Below are 21735 nucleotides of genomic sequence, written 5' to 3' on the forward strand. Positions count from 1 at the left end.
ACCATCCCGCACACCCCAACCCTCCCACACTGCTCTCCTCCCCTGAATGCCCCCTGACCCAGTCCTCCACTCTGCTCCCCACCATCCCGTACACCCCCCCGAACCCTCCCACACTGCTCTCCCCACCCCCCTGAATGCCCCCCTGACCCAGTCCCCTCCACTCTGCTCCCCCCACCCTCCCATACGCCTCCCCCGAACCCTCCCACGCGGCTCTCCCCACCCCTTGAATGCCCCCGGATCCCATCCCCACACTGCTCCCCATCACCGTCCTGACTGCCCCCCCCCACTCCCCCACTCGGCATCCCCTGACACCGACCCCCCCCACTCAGCCCCCTCCCTGCAGCCCAGGCTCCCTAGCGCCACCCTAGGGCAGGGGTCCAGCCCTGAGCCTTGGTGGTCACTGGCTGCCGCGGAGGAGGGACAACTGAACACACGACCCTGACCCAACGTTCACTGCAAATTTTAATAGGCAAAGCTGGGAAAGCCGTGACACTCGCTGCCCCGTGCTCCTGGCCGGCCGGCCACTGAGGGGCGTCCTAGCTGCTCCCTGCCCCGATCCCCCAGCCTAGGCCCTCCAGACGTCCTGTCCCTGAGAGACTCCCCGGGCCGGGCGACGAATCCTCTCCTCCAGCGCTGGCTGTGTCCGGCCTGCGGGAAGAGAAACTGTCGTCACGTAGGGCAGAGAACGTACTGCCAACTACTGCACCCCACCGCAGGGGGCGCTGTGGGGCGTGGGGATTGCTCTGTGTCTGTACAGCACCTGGCACAACCGAGGCCCTGATCTCAGCGTGTTGATGCGCCACCATAACACGCAGAATAGGGTGAAGATTTGAATGCGGCTAACATCCAAATGCACGGAGATGGAGCTCTGCCAGCCCTTACCTGGCCTCTACTGGGATTTCATTCTGACTGCAGCCTGCTCACTGCCGCCTCTGTGGAGACAAACACCCACGCCGTGATCAGCTGGGACCCTCCCGCCCCCAATGTCGTGATCGAAACACCTGATTCTGCACAAGAGAAAATATCCCCCAACTGCCCCGCTCCGCAGAAAGGCAAGTCAAGAGAAGCTATTAAGCAGAACTCGGTTATTAGAGTTGATTGGAAAATGGGGTGGATTTTCCATAGCAAATCACAACCCACCCAATGGTTTTCCATTTCCATCTAAATTTTGACTTTAGCTAACAAAAAACAAAAACCACCCAGAAAACAGTGGAAAATCATGAAAAAATTGCCAGATAATACAAACAGCTGCAAAACAAATGGGCTAAAAAAAGGGGTAGTTGAAAATAATCCACCAAATTTGGGCTATAAAAATTGGCCAACCAGCCAACCTCCCCAAGAAATGGCTGAAAAATTAAACAAATTTTGACTAGGGTTATTGACCGATTAAAAAAATTAATTGCGATTTATCTCACTGTTAACCAATAATAGAATACCATTTATTGACATTTTTGGATGTTTTCTACATTTTCAAATATATTGATTTCAATGACAACACAAACACAAAGTGTACAGTGCTCACTTTATATTTATTTTTTGATTACAAGTATTTGCACAGTAAAAAACAAAAGAAATAGTATTTTTCAATTCACCTTATACAAGTACTGTAGTGCAATCTCTTTACCATGACAGTTGAACTTACAAATGTAGAATTACGCACCAAAAAAATAACTGCAATCAAAAATAAAACAGTGTAAAACTTTTGAGCCTACAAGTCCACTCAGTCCTACTTCCTGTTCAGCCAATCGCTCAGACAGACAAGTTTCTTTACATTTGCAGGAGATAATGCTGCCTGCTTCTTGTTTACATCGCACCAGAAAGTGAGAACAGGCGTTCGCATGGCACTGTTGTAGCCAGTGTTGCAAGATATTTACGTGCCAGATGCGCTAAAGATTCATATGTCCCTTCATGCTTCAACCACCATTCCAGAGGACATGCGTCCATGCTGATGACGGGTTCTGCTCAAGAATGATCCAAAGCAGAGCGGCCCGATGCATGTTCAATTTCATCATCTGAGTCAGATGCCACCTGCAGAAGGTTGATTTTCTTTTTTGGTGGTTCGGGTTCTGTAGTTTCCACATCGGAGTGTTGCTCTTTTAAGACGTTTGAAAGCATGCTCCACACCTCGTCCCTCTCAGATTTTGGACGGCACTTCATAGATTCATAGACTCTAGGACTGGAAGGGACCTCGAGAGGTCATCGAGTCCAGTCCCCTGCCTTCAGATTCTTAAACCTTGGGTTGAGTGCTGTAGCTAGCTTTAGAAATCTCACATTGGTACCTTCTTTGCGTTTTGTCAAATTTATGGTGAAAGTGTCCTTAAAATGAACAACATGTTCTGGTCATCATCCGAGACTGCTATAACATGAAATATATGGCAGAATGCAGGGGACATATGATTCTCCCCCAAGGAGTTCAATCAAAATTTAATTAACACATTATTTTTTTAACAAGCATCATCAGCATGGAAGCATGTCCTCTGAATGATTGCCGAAGCATGAAGGAGCATACAAACGTTTAGCATATCTGGCATGTAAATACCTTGCAATGCCGGCTACAAAAGTGCCATGCGAACACCTGTTCTCACTTTCAGGTGATGTAAATAAGACGCGGGCAGCATTATCTCCCGTAAATGTAAACAAACGTCTGTCTGAGCGATTGGCTGAACAAGAAGTTGGACTGAGTGGACTTGTAGGCTATAAAGTTTTACATTGTTTTGGTTTTGAGTGCAGTTAGATAACAACAACAAAAAAAATCTACATTTGTAAGTTGCACGTTCCCGATAAAGAGATTGCATTACGGTACTTTTATGAGGTGAATTGAAAAATACTATTTTTGTTTATCATGTTTACAGTGGAAATATCTGTAATAAAAATAAGAATGTAAAATGAGCACTGTGCACTTTGTAGTCTGTGTTGTAATTGAAATAAATATATTTGAAAATGTAGAAAAACATCCAAAAATAGTTAATACATTTCAATTGTATTCTATTGTGTAACAGCGTGTGATTAAGTTTTTTAATTGTGATTCATTTTTTGGAGTTAATCACATGAGTTAACTGCGATTAATCAACAGCCCTAATTTTGACCGAAAACTGAAAAAGAAACAAAAAAATTGGCCTTAAAACCCCTAAAACAATGGCTGAAAATCGAAACTAATGTTGACCAACAATTGGCAAGAAACACAAACGCAGGAGTTTGAGCTGGTGGAGATGCGCCGCCAGGATCCTTCGCGGGCCTGTCTCATGAAAGGGGGGTCCCAGGCAGGCTGGCAGGACTGGGGCAGGAGGGCCGAGACCGCTTGAGTCTAGTGCCACGAAACCTTGCGTGGTTTGGGGCTCACGAGACGTGGGGCCAAACGCTGGGGGTTAATGCAGCGTGGCGAGCGGAGGGGGGCTGGTAAACCAGGGTGCCCAGGGCCTAGAGGCTGCAGGGGGACACGTGAGGGTTGGGGTGTGCCTGTAGGGCTGCCCTGTATGGGTCTGGGGGGGGCTTGCTTTTCCTATGGAGTTGGGGAGCAGACCCCCCCCCACAGAGCACTCAGGGTAAGGGGGTCCATCAGAGCCCTGGGTAGCCCCCAGTGCTACGCCCTGGTTCAGGTCCCTCGCCCAAATGGGGCAGAGCAGGGGCATCCCATGGCAGGGCTGTGCCCTGGTGATGGGCAGGTGGCCACGGCAGGAGAGCGCCCCCAGGTCCCGGCTGGCCAGGGAACGGGGTCAACAGGCCTCGTCTCTGTTCAGCGTCACGGGGAAGCAAACCTCAAAATGCCCCCGTGTTTCATGGAATGGAAGGCTGGTCCGGCCAGCCCGAGCTGGGTATGGAACCCAGGAGTCCTGCCCCCTCCCTCAACCTACCCCGCTCTAACCACTAGACCCCATCCCCTCTCAGAGCCGGGGAGAGAACCCAGGAGTCCTGGCTCCCAGCTCCCCCTGCTCTAACCACTAGACCCCCTCCCAGAGCCAGAGAAAGAACCCAGGAATCCTGGTTCCCAGTGCCCCCTGCTCTAACCACTAGACCCCACTCCCCTCCTGGCCTGATGAGAGAAGCTCCTGGCAACGGCCCAGACCTGAGCTAAGCTTAGGAAGTCTTGAGTCTCAGGAGCAGGGGGTAGGAGGAATGGGGGCGACTGTTGAGCCCCCAGGAAACACGGCTGCCTGTCCTAGAGAGAGTAGAGAGCATCCAGTCAGGATCTCTAGGACCTCCTATCCCTCTGCAGCCCCCCCCAGGCCCCACGGGGAGCGCAGTGCTCCCCTATACAGCCCAGCAGGGAGGAAGCACAGCCCTACCGTGTAGTGGGGGAAACTGAGGCACGAGGCTTAACCCAGGGTCACAGAAAGTCAGTCTCAGACTGAGGATAGAACCCAGGAGTCCTGACTCCCAATGTCCCCACTCCCCAACCACTAGACCCCACTCCCCTCCCAGAGCCAGGGAGAGAACCCAGGAGTCCTGGCTCCCAGCCCCCCCACTCTAACCCCTAGATCCCACTCCCCTCCCAGAGCCGGGGATAGAACCCAGGAGTCCTGCGGAAGCGGCCTCTGCTGAACATGCACAGCTGACGTGACATGCTCCAGCCCCACCTACCTGCTGGTGGGGTGCCCCACAGAGGGGTGCCGCTTCTCCTCCTGCCGACCTTTGCTCCGGCTCCTCGTCTTGCTGGATCCCCAGCCCAGCTCCCGCTGTCTGTCCAGCTCCAAGGGCCGGGTGCTGCTGGGCCCTTGGTCCTTGGAGGGAGCCAGGGTCACAGAGTCTGCAGCTCTCGCATGGGGCGCCTGCCTCGAGGGGCTCTGGGAACGGGCCCCTCCTTCCTCCCTGGCCTGGCTTCGGCTCTGCTCCCCGGATCTCCCCAGGGAGGCACTGCCCGGGGATGCATCGCCAGCCTCCGTCCCCAGAGGAGCCCCAGAGCACGGACTCTTCCCGGTGTGCGGAGCCCTCTGAGCACCTGTCCCCGGGGTCCTGGCGCTGCTGAGAGACCCTGGCTCGGACCGTCCCACGGCCACCGACACCGTAGCCAGCTCCGAAGGGCCGGCGGCCACGGATGCTCTGGATCTCTCTGATGGGCCAGCGGCCACCGAAACTCTGGATCTCTCTGCAGAACCTGGTGCCACCGACGCTCTCGATCTCCCCACAGAACCTGGAGCCACCGACGCTCTGGATTTCTCAGCAGAACCTGGAGCCACCGACGCTCTGGATTTCTCAGCAGAACCTGGAGCCACCGACGCTCTGGATTTCTCAGCAGAACCTGGAGCCACCGACGCTCTGGATTTCTCAGCAGAACCTGGAGAAATGGGTCTCGATCTTTCTGGCGAGCTTGGAACCACAGAGGCTCTGGACTTTTTGGATGTCTCTCTAGATACATCATCGCCTTCCATGCCCAGGGCTGCCACAGTGCCGGGGGTCCCAGCCTCCCTGATGGAGCTCGGGGAGCTGATTCGGCTTCCACTCTGGTTCCCGGTCTTGCTGCGCTCTCTAGATCCCCTGCCTGGCAGGCTCAGCTGGTCCTTCCTCGAGGGCCGGGCGCTGCTCCATGGCCCCAGCTCGGACGGACCCACGGCCACCGACACCGTAGCCATCTCTGAAGGGCCGGCAGCCACTGAGGCTCTGGATCTCTCCGAAGGGCCGGCAGCCACCGAGGCTCTGGATCGCTCTGAAGGGCCGGCAGCCACCGAGGCTCTGGATCGCTCTGAAGGGCCGGCAGCCACCGAGGCTCTGGATCTCTCCGAAGGGCCGGCAGCCACTGAGGCTCTGGATCGCTCTGAAGGCCCAGCTGCTCCAGAATCTCTGGACACGGCGCTAGACCCCAGCTGGCTTGGCCTCCCTCTGGGGCTCTGGGAACGGGACCTGCCCTGCTCCGCGGAGGGGCTGGCGTGGCCCAGCGGGGCTCGGCTCCTCTCCGTGCTGGGCTCCCTGGATCTCTCGCCCGGCTCCATCTCTCTGCCCATCCCCGAGGGCTGGGTGCTGGCCGGCTTGGATGGACCCGCTGCTGCCGACGCCGTGGCTAACGCCGAGCGCCCCACGCCCACGGAGGCTGTGCCCACTGCCGAGCGCCCCACGCCCACGGAGGCCGTGCCCACCGCCGAGCGCCCCACGCCCACGGAGGCTGTGCCCACTGCCGAGCGCCCCACACCCACGGAGGCCGTGCCCACCGCCGAGCGCCCCACGCCCACGGAGGCTCTGGATCGCTCGGGGGAGCTGGGAACTGTGGCGGCTCTGGATCCCCCAGACTGCACCTTCGGCAGTGGGCCGCTCTCCCGCTGTGGAGCTGCCCCGGAGCCAGCCGGGCCCTGCTCCCCGCTGCTCTCCATAGCTGAGGGTGGCACGGAGCTGGTCTCCTGGCTGCCCTGGCCCGACAGCTGCACCACGCCCGAGATGGTGACCCGCTTGGAGGGCTTCGAAGACAACTGCGTCTTGGCATCTTCCTGGCTCCTTCTCTTTGGGGAGGGAGGGCACGGAGAATCAGACGGGGCTCGGGGGCTCAGGGCACGAGCGCTGCAGGGGATTATGGGGGATGGGAATGGTGCCAGCCCCCCTCCCCCAGCACATACAGTCCCCTTGCCCTGGGGGCCCTACGCAGGAAGCAGACGTGGGCTCAGGCTCCGTGGCCTGCCTGGCGCTTCCCCAGGGCAGCTGGCTGGCGCCGGGGACCAAGGACCGGCAAACTCGACACACTGAGGGAGGCCGAATGGGAGGGGGCTGGATCCCACGTGAGATTCGCCTGGCTGAGCCCCTGCATCCCCCCACCCATCCTCACCTGCCCCCCGCCCTTTGCAGCCCGGCCCCCTGGCACCCCCTACCTGTCTCAGCTTCCCGCCCGTCAGCTTGTCCAGCGAGTTCGACAGGGCGCTGTAGATGGTCACGAATGTGAGGCTGCTCCTGTGCCTGGCTGAGGGGGTGACAGAGCGATGAGACACGAGGCAGCCACGTAGGGTGCTGTGGGGCACGGGGCGGGGGGGGGGTTTCCGGCTCCCCAAGCCCCACCTCTCCCAGCGGGGAGGACTGTGGGGCACGGGGTGGGAACTTCCCTTGCGGTGGGAAGGAGAATTACCTCCGTACCTGAACTCAGGGCCGATTTCAACTTCCCCTTCGACTCCAATCTCTTCTCCCTGCGGAGGAAGATCCACAGTTCAGCTTCTGGTGACCCGGGGGCCCAAATATCCTGGGATATTCACGTTAGGGCCTCAGGTGGGGGTGACAGTACCATCCCCCTCCCACCTCCTGCTCAGCGACATTGGGGTACGGGCCACTGCCTCCCATTTGTAAAGCTCCAGCCCCGGCCCTTTAGGTGAATAGAGAATCCCCCTCAGTCTGGAGCAGTATGGTGCATAGGATACAGCGTCAGAGAGATCCGACCGCAGACAGCAGAGGGCAGATAGTTTGCATGCGCTCGTGCATACACACAGAGCAGGACTCTTCCTCTCCAGCAGGGGGCGACAGGGACACACACACACACACACACACACACACACACACACAGAGCAGGTTTCAATAAGGATCCCAAAGCTCCTTAACCAAATCGATTATACAGACTATAGGAGATCATGTCACTCAGTGCTGAGATGCGGCCCCTCTGGGGTGGGGCACCGGGGCTGGTCATACAGAGACCCCTCATCCAGCCCTGGGATGCAGCCCCCCTGGGGTGGGGCCCAGAGGCTGGTTATTTGTTTAACCGATACCCCACCTACTTGGACGGCTTCTTCTGGCCGGCGCTGCGGGAGCTGGACCGGGCTTTGCCTTTGCTGCTTTCTCCAACTGTCGCCCTGGATCTCGTGCCCTGTCTCTTGGCTCGATCCAACCGGGAGCTGCTCCGGCTTCTCTGCCCAGAGGGGCCCACGGCCAGGGCCGGCGTGGTGACCTCCGAAGGCCCCACGCCTGCGGAGAGTTGAGATCTCTCCAGAGGTGCAGCAGCAGCTATGGGCGAGCTGGCTGGCTGCGGAGAGCTGAGAGCCCTGGAGCCACTGGGCCGCTCGTGGGAGCTGGGGGTCACGGTGGCTCCGGTTGGTCCAAGTGCCGCACTAGATTCACGCTGGCTCTGGGAACGGGATCTGCCCTGCTCCGTGGAGGGGCTGGCGTGGCCCAGCGGGGCTCGGCTCCTCTCCGTGTTGGGCTCCCTGGATCTCTCGCCCGGCTCTATCTCTCTGCCCATCCCTGAGGGCCGGGCGCTGGGCGGCCTGGATGGACCTGCTGCTGCCGACACTGTGGCTATTGCCGAGCGCCCCACACCCACAGAGGCTGTGCCCACCGCCGAGCGCCCCACGCCCATGGAGGCCGTGCCCACCGCCGAGCGCCCCACGCCCACGGAGGCTCTGGATCGCTCAGGGGAGCCGGGAGCCACAGCGGCTCTGGACGCTGCACTAGATTCACGCTGGCTCTGGGAACGGGACCTGCCCTGCTCCGCGGAGGGGCTGGCGTGGCCCAGTGGGGCTCGGCTCCTCTCTGTGCTGGGCTCCCTGGATCTCTCGCCCAGCTCCATCTCTCTGCCCATCCCCGAGGGCTGGCTGCTCGCTGGCCTGGATGGACCCGCTGCTGCCGACACTGTGGTTACCGCTGAGCGCCCCACGCCCACGGAGGCCGTGCCCACCGCCGAGCGCCCCACGCCCACAGAGGCCGTGCCCACCGCCGAGCACCCCACACCCACGGAGGCCGTGCCCACCGCCGAGCGCCCCACGCCCACGGAGGCTCTGGATCGCTCAGGGGAGCCGGGAGCCACAGCGGCTCTGGACGCTGCACTAGATTCACGCTGGCTCTGGGAACGGGACCTGCCCTGCTCCGCGGAGGGGCTGGCGTGGCCCAGCGGGGCTCGGCTCCTCTCCGTGCTGGGCTCCCTGGATCTCTCGCCCGGCTCTATCTCTCTGCCCATCCCCGAGGGCTGGGTGCTGGCCGGCCTGGATGGACCCGCTGCTGCCGACGCTGTGGTTACTGCTGAGCGCCCCATGCCCACGGAGGCCGTGCCCACCGCCGAGCGCCCCACGCCCACGGAGGCCGTGCCCACCACCGAGCGCCCCACGCCCACGGAGGCCGTGCCCACTGCTGAGCGCCCCACGCCCACGGAGGCCGTGCCCACCGCCGAGCGCCCCACACCCACGGAGGCTCTGGATCGCTCAGGGGAGCCGGGAGCCACAGCGGCTCTGGATGCTGCACTAGATTCACGCTGGCTCTGGGAACGGGACCTGCCCTGCTCCGCGGAGGGGCTGGCGTGGCCCAGCGGGGCTCGGCTCCTCTCCGTGCTGGGCTCCCTGGATCTCTCGCCCGGCTCCATCTCTCTGCCCATCCCCGAGGGCTGGGTGCTCGCTGGCCTGGATGGACCCGCTGCTGCCGACGCTGTGGTTACCGCTGAGCGCCCCACGCCCACGGAGGCCGTGCCCACCGCCGAGCGCCCCACGCCCACAGAGGCCGTGCCCACCGCTGAGCGCCCCACGCCCACGGAGGCCGTGCCCATCGCCGAGCGCCCCACGCCCACGGAGGCTCTGGATCGCTCAGGGGAGCCGGGAGCCGTGGTGGCTCTGGATGCTGCACTAGATCCACGCTGGCTCGGGGTTCCTGCCGGGCTCCGGGAACCAGGGGGGATGTCCAGGCTCAGCTGGCCATGGTTCCTCTCTGCGCTCGGCTCCCCGGACACTGGGCCCTGCTGTGGAGGGACCCTGGGGTAACGGCAGCTCTAACCACCAGACCCTCCTCCCCTCCCAGAGTCAGGGAGAGAACCCAGGTGTCCTGGCTCCCAGCCCCCGCCCCGCTCTAACCACTAGACTGCATTGACACCTGTCCCGCAGCCACCGGCTGCATCACTCCTTGCTCAGCAGCACCCCCTAGGCCCGGTGAAGAGCAGGGCAGGCGGGGCACTCCTCTGGGCTAGTGCTGGGGGAAAACGCCCTTTCCCAGGACTCCCCATTCCCGGCAGATGGGGGTCCTCTGCCCAAGGCACAGCCCCCCTCAGCCTCCTAGGTTAAGGCTTGCAACCCCCACCCGTCAGCCCTCACCTGCGTCCAGGGGCTGGCGACCTTTGCCCGGGACCTGGAAAGACCATCAAGGAGTTGAGTGGTGCTGGGGGAGCGTCTCACCGGGGCTGCTGGGAAACAGGAGGGGAGTGAGGGGCTGGGAGCAGGGAGGGATCCTGGCTGCCCCAGCCCCATCTCTGCCAGCAGGGGGCGCTGTGGGGAGTGAGGCGAGAGCGCTGGCAGGGGGGGGCTCCTGGCTGCCCCAGCCCCATCACTGCCAGCAGGGGGCGCTGTGGGGAGTGGGGCGAGAGCGCTGGCTGGGGGGGATCCTGGCTGCCCCAGCCCCATCTCTGCCAGCAGGGGGCGCTGTGGGGAGTGGGGCGAGAGCGCTGGCGGGGGGGATCCTGGCTGCCCCAGCCCCATCTCTGCCAGCAGGGGGCGCTGTGGGGAGTGGGGCGAGAGCGCTGGCGGGGGGATCCTGGCTGCCCCAGCCCCATCTCTGCCAGCAGGGGGCGCTGTGGGGAGTGGGGCGAGAGCGCTGGCGGGGGGGGCCTTCCTGGCTGCTCCAGCTGCACCTCTGCCCGTAGGGGGCGCTGTGGGGGTGCCCTGATTCCTGTACCAGCCTGTGCAGTACCTACCTATGCTGGGTGATGTGGGGCATCTGGACCCCCATCCCCCTACGCTCTGCCTGCAGAGAGAGAGCCCAGATCAGAACCGCCTGGGCTGGGGGGGAGGAAGGATGTCAGGGGCAGCCCCCGGCCCGGCTGGGATCCTCTGCAGATCTCAGAGCCCACATACAGGGTTCCCCCAAACCCTCCCTGATCTCCCCCCTGTGTCCCAGCCCCTGCCCCTCCAGGCTTCCCTGCACCAGGCTCAAGAGGGACATAGGGGATCTATGGGCTGGAAAGACCTCCCTGCTCTAACCTCGGGGCCATGTTCCCCTCCCTTCCAGAGCCACAGCCAGAACCCAGGAGTCCTGGCTCCCAGCCCCCCTGCTCTAACCACTAGCCCCCACTCCCCTTCCAGAGCTGGAGAGAGAACCCAGGAGTCCTGGCTCCCAGCCCGCCTGCTCTAACCACTAGACCCCACTCCCCTCCCAGAGCCGGGGAGAGAACCCAGGAGTCCTGGCTCCCTGCCGCTTTCCCCCAGTCTCCGGCTGGCCCAGCGGTACCTACGTGGAGGGTTGCTGCCCCCTGGTGGGGCTGGCTGGGCGCTGCCTCCCGCTCAGCTGCCCCTGGCTGGGGGTCTGGCTCCCGCTGCCCGGGGGCTCCCCAAGTTGGGGTTTCAGGGCTCCGGGCTCCTCCTCCTCCTGGATGGGCCGCAGCCGCTGGCTGGGGGGCGGCTGGAGAGATGGGGGAGCAGGGATGGAGGGATGAGATCAGCCCACAGGACAGGATCTGCCCCCCCCACCCTGTGCCCCCTATGTTGCCCTGCACTCCCCACACAGTGCTGCCCCCTGCCCACTGACCCCATGCCCCTCACCCCCCCTCGCTGCCCAGCCGGGTCCCCCTGGTGCCCAACATCCCCCCCACCCATACTGCCCCCGGCTGACCTTGGCGCTGCGCCCACGCAGGTCGGCGGCGTGCCAGGAGGGGACGCTGGCCCAGCTGTCCGAGGGGGCCCTCAGCAGGTAGATGAGGCGCAGCCAGCGTGCGAAGAGCGGGCGCTCCTCCCCCCGGGGGGCGCAGAGCTGCAGGTAGTAGACTCGCCCCGTGGCCAGGCGCAGCTTCAGCCGCTGCTCCCCCAGGTCATGCAGGAAGATGCTCACCAGCTCCAGCGGGATCAGCCTGCCAGGGGTGGGGGGGCTCAGCCGGACGCCTGGGTTCCAGCCCCGATCGGGGAGGGGGGCCTAGAGGTTAGAGCTGGGGGGGGCGGAGAGCCAGGATTCCTGGGTTGTTTCCCTAGCTCTGGGAGGGAAATGGGGTCTAGTGGTTAGAGCAGAGAGGCCTGGAATCTGTTCACAGGGCACAGAGATGCAGCCACCTCTGGGGTGGGGCGCCAGGGCTGTTCGTGCAGCTGCCTTTAGCAGAGCGCAGAGCTGTTCCTGCCCCTGACTCCCAGACCAGGCCCGGCTCCAGCACGGCGTCCCCTAGTGCCACCCTGGGGCATTGACTGCTGCGAAGGGCGCCCCCTGCTGGCACTCACCGGGTCAGCTCCAGCCCCGGCTGGACGTGAGCCCCCCTGGGGCCCAACGGCTCCCCCTGGGGCCTCTCCGTGGGGCGGGCGATCATCATGACGTCGGGCAGGAGCAGGGCGGGGCTGGTGGCGGCGATGCCCAGGGTCACCAGGCTGCCACGGTTGTGCAGATCCACCAGCTCGCCCTGCTTGGTCACCTGCAAGGCAGGGGAGGTTTAGTGGGGGGTCCCAGGCACTAGCCCCTGCCCCCCCGCTGGATCACACCCCCCTCTCCCCAGGCAGCAGGACTAGAACCCGCGGCTTCCGGCCCCACCAGGGAGAGGCCTTGGCCCTGGGCCTGACGGAGCCCAGCCAAGGTGCAGGGAGGGGGCAAGGAGCAGCCTAGAGAGGATGCCCTGAAGCTGCCCCGCTCCCCCCCACCAGCAGGGGGCAGCACTCACCTGCAGGAAGTTGCTCTCAAAGAGGGGGGCCGGGCACAAGGGCTTGTACTCCCCCCGTGCCAGCAGCTTCTGCAGCTCCCCGATGACCGGGATCCACCCGGCGAAGGCGAAGTCGCTGATGCATTCGGGGAAGGGGTGCGGAGTCCTCCGCACAATACCTAGGGGGGAGCCAGCGAGAGGAGAACCCAGGAGTCCTGGCTCCCAGCCCCCCTGCTCTGGCCATTAGACCCCTCTCCCATCCCAGAGCCAGGGATAGACCCCAGGAGTCCTGGCCCTCAGCCCCCCCCTGCTCTAACCACTAGACCCCACTCCCCTCCCAGAGCCGGGGAGAGAACCCAGGAGTCCTGCCCCCCATTACACACCAGTCCCCATCCTCAGCCCACCTGGTGGATACATCAGCATGGCCAGCTAGCTGGGTCAGGCCTGGCTTGTCGGGGTTGGGGGTCCCAGGAGGCCGAGATCGTGGGGCACGTCATGGCAGCAGCGGGGGTCCGTGACTGCCAGTGCCCGGGGGCCCATGGCCCCAGCACAGGGTGCTCCCAGCATCAGTGCCCGCTGCTGGCAAGGCAGCATCACTGCCCCATGCTGCTCTGGGTCAGCCCGGAACCTCTGACCTGGGGCCGGGCATTGTGATATCAGCAGGCCCCTCCCTGCCCCAGGGCTTCCTCCGGCCCCCATCACCATGGCCTCTGGGTGCCTCACAAGCCGCAGGCTATTTACCCCCCACCACCCGCAAGGCAGGGCAGGGTGCTCTACCCATTGTAGGGATGGGGAAACTGAGGCCAAGAGAGGTTAAGTGACCAGCCTGGATGGGCAGGGAATTCAGTCTGGTGGGGGTGTCCCACAGCCCAAGTTAGTGTCCAGAAAAACAGGGCTAGCCCTTCTTCTGGGCTGGGAGCCAGGACACCTGGGTTCTCTGGGAGGGAGTGGGGTCTAGTGGTTAGAGCAAGGGGGCTGGGAGCCAGGACTCCTGGGTTCTCTCCCCAGCTCTAGGAGGGGAGTGGGGTCTAGTGGTTAGAGCAGGGGGGCTGGGAGCCAGGACTCCTGGGTTCTCTCCCCAGTTCTGGGAGGGGAGGGGGGTCTAGTGGTTAGAGCAGGGGCAGGGCTGGGAGCCAGGACTCCTGGGTTCTCTCCCCAGCTCTGGGAGGGGAGGGGGGTCTGGGAGCCAGGACTCCTGGGTTCTCTCCCCAGCTCTGGGAGGGGAGTGGGGTCTGGGGGGGCAGCCAGGGTTGTCTCTGGGGAGGTTTCACCCATGCTGGGTTTATAACATTCACTGGCCCGTACCCGTTCTGAATGGGTTAAAGACACCCTCCCCCAGGCCTTCCCCACCGTCTGGGCTCTCATTGGTCGGACAGGTAAAGGTGAGCAGGAAGAGGGGAGCGTGCGGCACAGCTGATTGGATAGTGCACACCTGGGGGCGGGGCTTAGGGGTAAGCAGCGTCTCCTTTGATCTCAGCAGGTAGAGCGAATCTGAGTGACCCCGGTGACCGAGCCAGGCCCCGCCCACCATTGTGTGTGGGGGCTGGGAGCCAGGACGCCTGGGTTCCCTCCCCGGCTCTGGGAGGGGAGTGGGGGCTAGTGGTTAGAAGGAGGGAGCCAGGACTCCTGGGTTCCCTCCCGGGCTCTGGGAGGGGAGCGGGTTCTAGCGGTTAGAAGTGGGGGAGGAGGGCTGGGAGCCAGGACGCCTGGGTTCTCTCCCCAGCCGGGCGTGACCATCCCAGCCGCGCCCTGTGGCGGGCAGGGAAGGGTTAACCCGGGCAGGGAGCGATACCTGCTGGGTCCCGCCCCGCCCCCCCCAGCAGTCGGGCTGGTTCTCAGCGCACCTGGCCGCCGCCTCCCTGCCCAGCGCCAGCCCGGATCCCTGCCCCCCCCCCCGCGCCCCGGATCCCTGCTGGGTCTGTGCCCCGCGCCCCGGATCCCTGCTGGGTCTGTGCCCCCCCGCGCCCGGACCCTCGGGACCTGCCCCCCGCCATGGCCGCGGGGGGGCTGGGCCGGTGCCGCCTGGCGCTGGGCCTGGCGCTGCTGCTGGACGGGGCGGGCATGGGGGCGCTGCTGACGGGCATCTTCGCCCGGCTGCGGGTGCGGGGCCAGGACTTCGGGGACCTGCTGATCTACTCGGGCGCGGTGCTGGTCTTCCTGAGCCTGCTGGGCTGGGTGCTCTGGTACACGGGCAACCTGGAGCTGGCGCCCGACGAGCTGGGGCGCGACTACGGGGCCAAGGGGGGCACCCTGGCCCGCCTCGCCCGCAAGATCTCCCGCCGCTGGTCCCGGCGCCAGCCCGGCCCGCTGGCCCTGGGCCCCGTCCGGGGCAGCCAGGGGCCCCCGCCCCGGGCGACGGTCTAGAGGTAACCCTGCCCCCTGTGCCCCCCCAAACCCTGCCCCCTGTGCCCCCGACCCTGTCCCCGTGTGCCCCCAAACGCTGTCCCCGCAGCCCTGTCCCCCGTCTGCCCCAACCCTGTCCCCCGTGTGCCCCCAAACGCTGCCCCGTGTGGTCCTCAAACCTTGCCCCTAATGCTCTTCCGCCTGGGGCCCCCCCACCCTGCCCCCAAACCCTGTCCCTACTGCCCTGCCCCCTGTGCCCCCCAACCCTGCCCCTGCTGCTGTGGCCCCCAAACCCTGCCCCCTGTGCCTCTCAAACCCTGCCCCTAATGCTCTTCTCCCTATGCCCCCACACCCTGTCCCTGCTGCCCTGCCCCGTGTGCCCCCAACCCTAATGCTCTTCCCCTGTGCCCCCAAACGCTGTCCCTGCTGCCCTGCCCCTGTGCCCCTCAAACCGGTCCCTTCTGCCTGTGCCCCTAACCCTGCCCCCAAGCCCTGCCCCTGTGCTCCCCAAGCCCTGTCCCTGCTGCCCTTCCCCCTGTGCCCTCCAAACTGTGCCCCAAAACTGTCCTCTCTGCCTCCTGCTGCCCTGTCCCCAAATCCTATCCCCTGTGCCCCCAAACCATGTCCCCTGCTTCCCAAACCCTGTTCTCTCTGCCTCCTGCTGCCCTGTGCCTCAAACCACATCCCCTGTCCCCCAAACCCTATCCCCGCTGCCCTGCCCCCTCTGCCCCCAAGCCCTGCCCCCCAACCTTGCACCCCTGTGCCCCAAACCCCACCCCCTCGGGTCCCTCCAAACCCTGTCCACCCCCTGACCCTGCTCACATTGCTCTTCTCCCCAAACCCTGCCCCCTGGGAAAGGGCCAAGAGGGACCCCCAACCTCCCCTCCCCCTACCAGCACAGCGCCCCCTAGTGCCACGTTCCCCCCCTTCCTTCTCCCCATCATCATCAAATTTTATGACTGTGGCTGGGAACCGGGCCCTGGTGTGGGGAGGGGGGGGCTGGTGTGGGGAGGGAGGGCAGGGGAACCCCAGGCCCTGGTGGGGGGGCAGGGGAACCAGGTCACTGGGATTAGGATGCTGTTCTGGGGGTCCAGGGGAGAGCAGCTTAACCGAGGGGTGTGAAACATCTGGATGGGCCATTCTGATGGGTGGGGGGCATTGGCAGGCCCCCCCCGATACAATTATCTCCCCAACTCAGAGCCCCCCATAGCTTCTGACTGACTGTCCGTCTCTTCCAGATGCCTTTTGGGACAGAGCCCTGGCGGGGGCGAGTCGGATGGGGGAATCTGTCTGGGACCAGCCCCCCCCACCTCGCTGATTCAGAGAGCACCCATGGGGCTGCGGGACAGACGGACTGAACCAGCCCCGGGACAGAGACGCGGCCCCTCTGGGGTGGAGCGCGGGGGCTGGGTATCCGGGGACCCCTCGCCCGGCGCTGGGACGGCAGAGCTTGGAGGCTGGGTGCTGGCTCCCCTGACCCAGAGAAGGGGCATCTGTCTGTCTGTCTGTCGCAGGGAAGTGCCATTTGTATTTAAAACACTTCGTGTCTCAGACCCACTGCTCTGTGCTTCCTTGTCCTGCGTCGCACACTGCGGAGTGGGGTCTAGTGGTTAGAGCAGGGGGCTGGGAGCCAGGACTCCTGGGTTCTCTCCCTGGCTCTGGGAGGGGAGTGGGGTCTAGTGGTTAGAGCAGGGGGGCTGGGAGCCAGGACTCCTGGGTTCTCTCCCTGGCTCTGGGAGGGGAGTGGGGTCTAGTGGTTAGAGTAGGGGGGCTGGGAGCCAGGACTCCTGGGTTCTCTCCCTGGCTCTGGGAGGGGAGTGGGGTCTAGTGGTTAGAGCAGGGGGGCTGGGAGCCAGGACTCCTGGGTTCTCTCCCTGGCTCTGGGAGGGGAGTGCAGTCTATTGGTTAGAGGGGAAAACCCCCGTGTCCCATTCCTTGCCCCCATTCTGGGGTGGAGCGTGGGGCTGTGTATACAGGGATCCAGATGGGGGAAGGGAATGTGGGAACAGCATCTGCCCCACCCCCCAGCTGATCAGGAAAGAAGTGTGTGTGGGGGGGAATTAACCCTTTATTGTGTGAGGGACGCAGCAGCCCAGGTGTGTGTGTGGGGGGGTCCCCTCAGCCTGTCCCTACTCCCCCCGCTCTTTTGGCTCTTCCTCTCTGGGCTCCATCCCCTTCTCTTCCTCCTGGTCGCTCTCCTCCAGCAGCTTCATCAGATAATCAGCCACCTCTGCATCCGGCCTCGACTTCGGCTCCCCCGGCTCCTTCCCTGCTGCCCGGGTGCCCTTCAGTCTGCTGCGGGGAGAAGAGAGATAATGGGGGGCTGGGAGCCAGAACTCCTGGGTTCTCTCCCTGGCTCTGGGAGGGGAGTGGGGCCTAGTGGCTAGAGTGGGGGGCGGGGGCGGCTGGGAGCCAGAACTCCTGGGTTCTCTCCCTGGCTCTGGGAGGGGAGTGGATTGGGGTATCTAGTGACCCAAATGGGAAAGGTCCCGTGCCCCATCCCTGGCCCCCCTGAGCCAGCCAGTCCCTGCCCTGGGGCTGGATGGGAGCTGGTGCCCCCTAGGGGGGAAAGGCCCTAGGTCCTTTGCTGGGCTCAGACACTGAGCTCTCAGCCAGGACTGGACAATGTAGGAAGCTGGCTTGATTCCAGCGCTGAGGCTGGAGAACCCAGGAGTCCGGGGGGAGTCTGAGCCCCGTCTGTGCCCGTGGGACGCTGCAGCCGCTCGACCCCAGGGCTCCGGTTCCCTCCCCCTCCCCCCGGGGACGCGGAGTCCAGGGCGGTTCTGCTCCAGCCGGTACCTACCAGGCGACACAGATGCAGAGGAACAGCCCGGCGGCCCCCACGCAGACCCCCCCCAGGATCCCGGCGTTCCGGCGCTGGCGCGGTGCTGCCAAGGAAAGGGAGGGTTGGGTCAGCCCGGCACCTGCCAGCCGCCTCGAGGGGGGGGGGCTGTGGCTGGCTCTGGGGGGGAGCGCGGGGGCTGGATGTAGAGAGCCCCACACAGGACTGGAGTTGGCTCTGGTGTCAGGTGAGGGGGTACAGCTGGCTCTGGGGGTGGGGTGCACAGAGCCCCACATGGGGGATGCAGCTGCCTCTGGGGGTGCGGGGATGTGGCCGGCTCTGGGGTGGGGTGAGGTGCGGGGGCTGGGTGTACAGAGGTCCATGTGGGGGATGCAGCCAGCTCTGGGGGATGCGGCTGGATCTGGGTGGGGTGTGGGCACTGGGTGTACAGAGCTCCCTGTGGGGGATGTGGCCGGCTCTGGGGGGCGTGGGGGATGTGGCTGGTTCTGGGTGGGGTGTGGGGCTGGGTGTACAGAGCTCCCTGTGGGGGATGTGCTGGATCTGTGGGGCAGAGGGGGTGCGGCTGTCTCTGGGGGATGCGGCTGGTTCTGGGGGATGCGACCGGCTCTGGGGGGTGCCGGGGAGGCCCCGGCTCTGGGGGATGCGGCTGGTTATGGGTGGGCGTGGGGGAAGAGCTGGCTCTGTGGGCCACAGGGGATGTGGCTGGCTCTGGGGGATGCGACCGGCTCTGGGGGGTGCTGGGGAGGCCCCGGCTCTGGGGGATGTGGCTGGTTCTGGGTGGGGTGTGGGGGAAATGCCGGCTCTGGGGGCCGCTCACCGTCGATGGCGCGGTGGTAGCAGGTGCCGTTGTCGTGGCAGCATTTCCTCTGCAGACACTGGCTGGCGTAGAAGCTCTCGGGGTTCCCGCCGCAGGGCCGCCGCAGGGAGAGGTGCTGAGCGCAGGCTGAGGGGGGACCCCCGTTAGTGCCAGCGGCCCCCACGCCTCCCCCCATCCTCCCAGGCCACGTGTCCCCCCCCCCCGTTTGGGGTCCTGGTCATCCCTTGGTCTGCTCTAGCCCAGAGCAGGGGATGGGGGGTGCAATGGGGGGCTGAGGAGTAGGCGAGGGAAGCAGATGGGAGTTGGGGGCAGGAAAGGTGGGGGCTGGGGGCAGCATGGAGGAGGGAGGGGAGGAGGAGGCGGGGCAGTGGGGGGCAGTTACTCACTCAGGGGTCTGAAGAAGCTGCCTATCCCTGTGGCACCTGTCGGGGGGAGGGGCAGAGTTAAGACGGGCGCCCTGATCCTTCCCGGATGCCTGGGTCCCCCCATCCCCTCTCGCTCGTCCCTTCCCCACTCCCCCCTTTGGGGTTGGGGGCAGCCCTGCACCGGCTCCCTGGCTGTCTCCCCCCACCCCCATCCTGCCCCCAGGCTCAGAGCTGCGGGGTCCCCCAGGGACCAGTGCCTCATGCTGCCGTCCCGGATGCCTGGGTCCCATCCCTAGGGCCCAGCCCCCCACTCACCAGCCCCCCCGACGCTCAGCGCCAGCAGGAGGCAGAGCAGGGGCAGGGGCGGGCGGGGGTCCGAGCCCGTCTTCATCCCGAGCCCTGGGCGGGCAGGGGCAGGGGCAGGGGCAGGGGTGGGGGCAGCTCCCTCCCCGTGCCAGGAGCGCCCCCTGCAGGGAGCACACAGCGGAGACCCTCAGCACCGGCCGGGCAGGCTGTGCGCACAGGGGGGCGCCAGGCAGTGGGGCAGGGCCAGGGGCTCGGCCGTTCTGGAACCCGCCTCACAGAACCCAGGCGTTCTAGAGCCCCCGGGCGAGCAGGGCGTGGGAGTGGGGGGCTGGGCTAGCAGGGGCTGCGGGTCGGGAGTGAGGGGCACCAGCAGAGCTGGGGGGAAGCAGCTAGAGGGGACAGGGCCCGTGTCTCATTTCCTGCCCCCCTGAGCCAGCCTGTCCCCCCCCTCCCCTGCCAGGTGAAATGCTGGGGGCAGGGCCCAGCCTTCGCCCTTTTCTCAGCCTCTGTGACATTTGGGGCCATTAACTGCCCCTCCCCCCCGGTGCTGCACATTTCCCGCGGCCTCCCCCCCCCCCCAAACCGCAGCCGCCCTGTCTCTTGTCTCGGGTGATGAACTCACAGGATTTCTGGGAACCTGCAACTGCTGAACAGGTTCCTGGACAGAGCCCAGAGGGTGCCCCACACTCCTGCCCCCCAGCCCTCCCGGTGCCCCACACTCCGGCCCCCCCGCCCCCCGGGGGCCCCACCCGCCGGCCCCGCAGCCCCCGGTGCCCCACACTCCAGCCCCCCTGGTGCCCCACACTCCCGCCCCGCAGCCCCCAGCCCCACCCCGGTGCCCCACACTCCTGCCCCGCAGCCCCTGGTGCCCCACACTCCTGCCCCCAGCCCCTGGTGCCCCACACTCCCGCCCTGCTGGTGCCCCACACTCCTGCCCCCAGCCCCCGGTGCCCCACACTCCTGCCCTGCTGGTGCCCCACACTCCTGCCCCCAGCCCCTGGCCCCTGGTGCCCCACACTCCCGCCCTCCCCAGCGCCCCACACTCCTGCCCCCAGTCCCGGCCCTCCCGGCGCCCCACACTCCTGCCCCAGCCCCTGGCCCCAGCGCCCCACACTCCTGCCCCCAGCCCCACCAGGGCCCCTCACTCCCACCCTGCTAGCCCAGTCCTGGCCTCCCCCCACTGCTCCCAGAGCGGGATATTTTGGCCTCCTGTTTCTTTATCTCTGGTTCATTCCAAAGCCCCAGTGAAGCTCGAATCGTTTCAGTTATTAGTGTTGCCTGGAAACCAGGTGTTTTCCTGGGGCCCTACAATAACAAATCAGCCTGCGCAGCCCCCAGCGCCCTGAGAGACCCTACAATAACAAACAGGCCCGGGCAGCCCCTGGCGCCCCGGAGAGACCCTACAATCACAAACCAAGTGCGTGTCCCCGCTGTCTGTCTGTCCCTCCCCAGCACAGACGCTGCCGTCTCGCCAACCCCCCAATAAACCAACCCTCAACCAGCCCCCCGTTATTTTGCGCAGGCTGCAGCTCCAGGTTGCAGCCACCAGAGGGCGCCGCTTGCTCCTTTTTTCCCAGCTGCTGCGCGGCCAAAGCAGCGCTGTTGTGTGAGATAACACAACACAACACAACACCCACATTCTGCGCCCCACGGGGCGAGAGCCGTCTCCTTTGCAACCCGCGATCCAGCCCGACTCGCTTCTAGTGTGTGTGTGTTGGGGGGGACCATAGACCAAGCCCTGTTGTGTTGAGTTGTGTTGTGCACAGTTTGTGAAGGGTATTTTGGGAGGGGAGGGTCAGCGAGCAGGGAAAAGCCTGCACAACACCAAGTTGTGTTGTGTTATCTGGATCTCTCCTAAAGCGTTGTGGGTGGAAAACTCCGACCTCAAACCGAGTTGTGTTGTGTTTGTGTTTGACCTGAAGTTGTCCCATGCGGTGCCGTGTGGCTGGTGACTGGCCTCTTAGCCAGGGGTACGGTGGATTGTGTCGGTCCCATGTTGCGCTGTTGTTGTGCTAAAATATATTGTGTTATATTGATTTGTGTTGCATCTGACATTGGATTGTGTTGTTTCCCAGTGGGCAGTGCTGTGTTGAGTTGCATTATGGTGTGTTGTTTCCCACTGGGTAGCTCTGTGCTGTGTTGTGTTGTGTTGCCTGCAGTGCTGTGTTGTGGTGTAATGTGCTGCACTGTGTTGCATGCAGTGCTGTGTTGCATTGTGCAGCATTGTGTTGTGTTGCATTGCATGCAGCGCTGAGTTGTGTTGTGTTGCGTTGTGTGTTTGTAGCTCTGCCCAGCACCCCCCACCTAGCTCCTCTCTGAACCTCAGAATGGTTGTGAATGGGCTCAGCTGTGAAATGGGGGGAGAGGGGGCTTCTGGTGTGTGTGTGTGTGTGTGTGTGTGTGTGTGTGTGTGTTCGCACGCGCACTGGCCAGGCCTCTGGGAGGTGCTATGGGGGATCCCCAACCCCAGGGGAAGCTGAGCCCCAGAAAGGGGGGACAAAGCCCGTGGGGGGGTGACTCAGCCCCCCCACTCCGGAGCACATCCCCCCCCACTCCCTCCATGGCCCAACAGCCCCCCCAGGGAAATCAGGGGCCACTTGGGATCTCTGGGCTCAGATGG

The 21735-nt window shown here is 64.2% G+C and overlaps 3 protein-coding genes across 11 annotated transcripts; 1 reads left to right on the forward strand and 2 right to left on the reverse strand.

The window, feature by feature from the left end:
- Positions 1 to 444: 444 nt before the first annotated feature.
- LOC120388963 (mucin-19-like) lies at positions 445 to 13130 on the reverse strand. Of its 9 annotated transcripts, none has more exons than XM_039511100.1 (14): positions 12886 to 13116; positions 12503 to 12660; positions 12072 to 12259; positions 11479 to 11713; positions 11102 to 11268; positions 10565 to 10614; positions 9969 to 10057; positions 9452 to 9619; positions 7677 to 9379; positions 7048 to 7097; positions 6789 to 6877; positions 4579 to 6425; positions 883 to 932; positions 445 to 648 (listed from the first exon to the last, which is right to left on the reverse strand). In XM_039511100.1, exons 1-13 carry the CDS (start codon positions 12902 to 12904, stop codon positions 890 to 892), a joined length of 4806 nt encoding a protein of 1601 aa, XP_039367034.1. In that variant the 5' UTR covers positions 12905 to 13116; the 3' UTR covers positions 445 to 648; positions 883 to 889. The 9 variants fall into 9 exon arrangements, with proteins under 9 accessions (XP_039367034.1, XP_039367033.1, XP_039367037.1 ...); XM_039511099.1 differs by having other exon boundaries at positions 4579 to 5236; positions 5273 to 6425; positions 7677 to 9619; XM_039511103.1 differs by having other exon boundaries at positions 4579 to 4718; positions 7677 to 9619; positions 12886 to 13130.
- A 652-nt stretch (positions 13131 to 13782) lies between these two features.
- Positions 13783 to 16377, forward strand: TMEM238 (transmembrane protein 238). Its single transcript, XM_039511104.1, has 2 exons — positions 13783 to 14847; positions 16063 to 16377. The coding sequence occupies exon 1, from the start codon at positions 14474 to 14476 to the stop codon at positions 14843 to 14845; it is 372 nt and encodes a 123-aa protein (XP_039367038.1). The 5' UTR covers positions 13783 to 14473; the 3' UTR covers positions 14846 to 14847; positions 16063 to 16377.
- Positions 16378 to 16872: 495 nt separating this feature from the next.
- On the reverse strand, positions 16873 to 19365 carry TMEM190 (transmembrane protein 190). The gene is made up of 5 exons (XM_039510916.1): positions 19125 to 19365; positions 18831 to 18866; positions 18445 to 18570; positions 17628 to 17712; positions 16873 to 17119 (listed from the first exon to the last, which is right to left on the reverse strand). Exons 1-5 carry the CDS (start codon positions 19198 to 19200, stop codon positions 16954 to 16956), a joined length of 489 nt encoding a protein of 162 aa, XP_039366850.1. The 5' UTR covers positions 19201 to 19365; the 3' UTR covers positions 16873 to 16953.
- Between the last annotated feature and the right edge of the window lie 2370 nt (positions 19366 to 21735).

The sequence above is a fragment of the Mauremys reevesii genome, linkage group 22 (genome assembly GCF_016161935.1).
Source record: "Mauremys reevesii isolate NIE-2019 linkage group 22, ASM1616193v1, whole genome shotgun sequence".
Taxonomy (NCBI): domain Eukaryota; kingdom Metazoa; phylum Chordata; order Testudines; family Geoemydidae; genus Mauremys; species Mauremys reevesii.